The 4,416-nt window shown below is 38.6% G+C and overlaps 1 protein-coding gene across 1 annotated transcript; it reads left to right on the forward strand.

Moving 5' to 3' along the window:
• Window positions 1-3,477: 3,477 nt before the first annotated feature.
• Window positions 3,478-4,416, forward strand: LOC102834053 (olfactory receptor 1N1-like). The gene has a single exon (XM_006865712.1). The coding sequence runs from the start codon at window positions 3,478-3,480 to the stop codon at window positions 4,414-4,416; it is 939 nt and encodes a 312-aa protein (XP_006865774.1).

Below are 4,416 nucleotides of genomic sequence, written 5' to 3' on the forward strand. Positions count from 1 at the left end.
AAGTTCCTTTGTAGCTTCTGTACTTTCAGAAAAAATTATGTAACTCTAAGATGTGCTCCTTAGTAGTGTAAAGTTCAGGGATAGATAAAGATGAAATCTTGTTGTTAAGTGCCATGAAGTCATTTCTGACCCATAAGGTTTCCAAGGAGCAGCTGGTGAGCTTGAACCACCAACCTTATATTTCAAACCGACTTTGCAGTCTATGGCATTAGACCACAGCACCACACCAGTACTCCAAAGATGAAATAGTTCTTAGGTATTTATCTTGCTAACGTTTTAAGTGGTGAACAATGTCCAGTAAAACTTGCAATCTTTTTGAAATTACATTTTTCTTTAGCTCTGGACTCTGAATCAAATGGGGAATAGAGGCACATTTAGGTCTATAAGATATTGATGACAAAGAAATGTAAAATGGAATGATAGTTCACTTAATGTAAAGAGCCTAGATTGAGAATCTGGATAGCCTGGTTTTCGTACCATAGCTTTCTGAAAGGCACAGTGTAAACTTTTCCTATCACTTCACTTTGTAAACAAATGCAAAGGCTGCATTAGTGTAATTTAAAAAATGCTGACTGAGGGCCAAAATATCTGAGGTGGTTTTTATTTTAGAATATAAAACAGTCATATTCACTTAACATCCACAAAATGTGCTGTAGAATATAGGATGTTTTGTGATTTGGATGTTGAAAAAAACATCATATTATCTACAAGCATTCCCCAGATTATGAATGCATTCCATTCCTAAGTCTGTCTTTAACTCAAATTTGTATATAAGTCAAAGCCTTTAGGAACAGTTTGTATTTAACATCAGTTAGTCAAATGTTTATATTTCAGTATATAATATAAATATTGTGTACCTTTCTATGCATGTTGTTGTTATGTGATGTTGAATTGGTTCTGACTTCTAGCAACCCAGTATAGGCTTTCCAAGGAGCGGCTAGTGAACTTGTGGTTCAACCTGACCTTTCTGTCCTGGGCTTAGCCTACTACAGTGTCATACCAGGACTCCTTTCAGTGCATAGAAAACACTAAAGAAATTTTTCTAGATACTGGAAAACATCTTTAACATAATAATGCAGTTAGAATAAGAATAATAACTAACATCCAGCAATATGCAGATGACAGAGTCTTGCTTCCTGTAATTGAAGAGACCTTGAAACACTGATGAAGATCAAAGACTACAGCCTTCAGTATGGAACTTAAAGAAAACAAAAATCCCCACAACTGGACCAATAAGCAACATCATAATAAATAGGAAAACGATTAAAGTTGTCAAGGATTTCATTTTATTTGGATCCACAATCAACTTCCATGGAAGCAGCCATCAAGAAATCAAAGGACAAATTTCACTGGGCAAATTTGCTGCAAAAGACCTCTTTAAAGTGTTAAAGAACAAAGAAGTCATTTTGAGGAGGAAGGTGTGCCTGACCAAGGTATTTTCAACCAACTCATATGCATTCAAAAGCTAGACAATAATTAAGGAAGGCCAAATAAGAATTGCTACCTTTGAAATTATGGTGTGGGTGAGAAATATTGAATATACAATGTACTGTCAGAAGAACAAACAAATCTGTCTTGGAAGAAGTACAGTCAGAATGTTCCTTAGAAGCAAGATTGGTAAGACTTGAACTCACATACTTTGGTTATGTTATCAGGAGCTATGATGAAAGACATCATTCTTTTTTTTTTTTTTTTGGAAGTTTTTATAGTGAATTGAGTGATAGTTTACGTGGGAGAACATCGGTTTTTCACTCAATCTATTGTATTTGTTTCATTGCAATGATTACAATCTCCTTCATGCATCATCGGTTAACAGTATTTTCTTCTATTCCCTCTTTTTTTTTGGATATACACAAAAACATGCAGGAATATACAATTGTTTAAATGAAGGACATCATTCTTAGTAAGGCAGAGGGACAGCATAAAAGAGGAAGACCCCCAAAGAGTTGGATTGACACAGTGACTTTAACAATGGGCTCAAACGTAACAATTGTGAGGATGGTGCAGACTGGGCAGTGTTCATTCTGTTGGACATAGGGTCGCTATGAGTCAGAACTGATTTGACAGGAAAGACCTAACAATAACAACAACAATAGTAATGTTTTGATACATGTCACATAGTATTGTCCATTTTGTTATGAATATTTCATGTACCTCAAGATTTTAATATAATAGACTTTATGGGGATTGGGATGTTGCCTGAACAGATGTTAATGTGGTACATATCTGTACTCAGACTGTTACCTAGAGAATTAAATTCAGTATATTTCAAACGGGGACCAGGATTCTGTATTTTTAGCAAGTATCCCACTTGATTATGACAACCAGGTCCACAGACTAATGCTTGAGGACCTCTGAACCAGATGATCTTTTAGGTTCTATACAGCTCCAAAGCTTCATTGTTTTTCTGTAAAAGAACATGATGAGAGGCCACAAGAGAACAAAGATGTCAAACCAGGAAAAGCAGAAGATTAAATATAAATGTAATGATAGAAAATTACCTTCTATGTATATTAATGTGTGGTGCAGTCTCTGAAGTCCAATACTATGGGTTTGAATTTTGTCTCAAACATTCGTTAGCTAGAAGCCCTTGTGCCAATCAACTTAAACAATCTAATCATTAATTTTCTCCTCTATAGAATGGTAAGCATGATCATATCTGCTTTCTAGTGTTGCTTCAGAATTAAGGAGACATCAATGTAAAGAATTTAGCAGCATAATCGACATATGCTATTAATAAATGGCCAGTAAACTTTAGCTCCAGGATAATGATGATGATTGTCATTGTTGGTGAGGGCCGTTGAGTCTGCCCCAGCTCATAGAGACCCTTTGCATGGTTTCTTTTGAGGGATCAGAAAGTTTCATCTTTTTCCATGGAGCATCTGGTGGGCTCAAACCATCAGCCTTGTGGCTGGCAGTCCAGTGCTTATCAAAAGGAGTCACCATGCCCTGATGATGATGATAATAGTGATGACTAAAACAACAGCAAAACCCCCAAACACAGGAAGAAAATGCTGAGCTCAGTATTTCCTATTTCAGAAGAAATAAATACAGGGACAAGAGTGCTTCATATGCCCATCACTAAAATGAGACAGTGTGAGAGGTTCTTAAAAGATGAATTTTGTATGTATTTTTGAGTCCTCTCCAAATAAAATATAAGATTAACTTACCTCAGTCTGCTCATGTATACATGAGTATGAACTATGAATCTGGTATGGACTGAGCATGCTCAGCACTTCCCTGGAAGAGTGCCTTCTTTATAAAAACTGACCAGAGGGAAAGAGAGGGGAAACAAAACAGTGATGAAATTCTTGAGAAACAAAGTAAGGAAGAAAAGGTGTCCGATTGGAAGGAAAGCCAGAATTGGGGTGATAGTGAATACAAAGGGAGATTTGGAAGTTAGATATCAGCACATGTAGAAGTTTAGAAGAAATCTAATATTCCAACTCACCTCCCTAGCCTCTAGATGCTGCAGTCATGGATGGGAATAATCAATCCAGTGTCTCTGAATTTTTCCTGCGAGGAATATCTGCATCACCAGAACAACAACAGTTGCTTTTTGGAATTTTCCTGAGTATGTATCTTGTCACCTTGTCTGGGAATGGGCTCATCATCTTGGCCATAGGCTCTGACCTGCACCTCCACACCCCCATGTACTTCTTTTTGGCTAATCTGTCTTTTGTTGATATGGGTTTAACATCCTCCACAGTTACCAAGATGCTGGTGAATGTACAGCTTCAGCATCATACCATCTCCTATGCTGGCTGCCTCACCCAAATGTATTTCTTCCTGATGTTTGGCGATCTGGACAGCTTCTTCCTGGCTGTTATGGCATATGACCGCTATGTGGCTATTTGCCGTCCTCTCTACTACTCTACAGCCATGAGTCCCCGAATCTGTGTCATGTTGCTTGCATTGTGCTGGGTCCTCACCAACATTGTTGCCCTGACTCACACCCTGCTCATGACTCAACTGTCTTTCTGTACTGTTGGGGAGATTGCTCACTTTTTCTGTGACATAACTCCAGTCCTGAAGCTGTCGTGTTCTGACACCCACATCAATGAGTTGATGGTTTTTGCTTTAGGAGGAACAGTCCTCATTGTCCCCTTTATATGCATTGTCATCTCCTATATCCACATTGTATCAGCAATCCTGAGAATGAGAACACCTGGCGGGGGTGGTAAGGCCTTTTCCACGTGCAGCTCCCATCTCTGTGTGGTCTGTGTGTTCTATGGCACCCTCTTCAGTGCCTACTTGTGTCCTCCCTCTGTTGCCTCTGAAGAGAAAGACATTGCAGCGGCTGCGATGTATACTGTGGTAACTCCCATGTTGAACCCCTTTATCTATAGCCTAAGGAACAAGGACATGAAGGGGGCTCTCAAGAGGCTCCTCAGTCGAAGAGTTTTCATCTCTTAG

Source organism: Chrysochloris asiatica, unplaced genomic scaffold, assembly GCF_000296735.1.
Source record: "Chrysochloris asiatica unplaced genomic scaffold, ChrAsi1.0 scaffold00081, whole genome shotgun sequence".
Taxonomy (NCBI): domain Eukaryota; kingdom Metazoa; phylum Chordata; class Mammalia; order Afrosoricida; family Chrysochloridae; genus Chrysochloris; species Chrysochloris asiatica.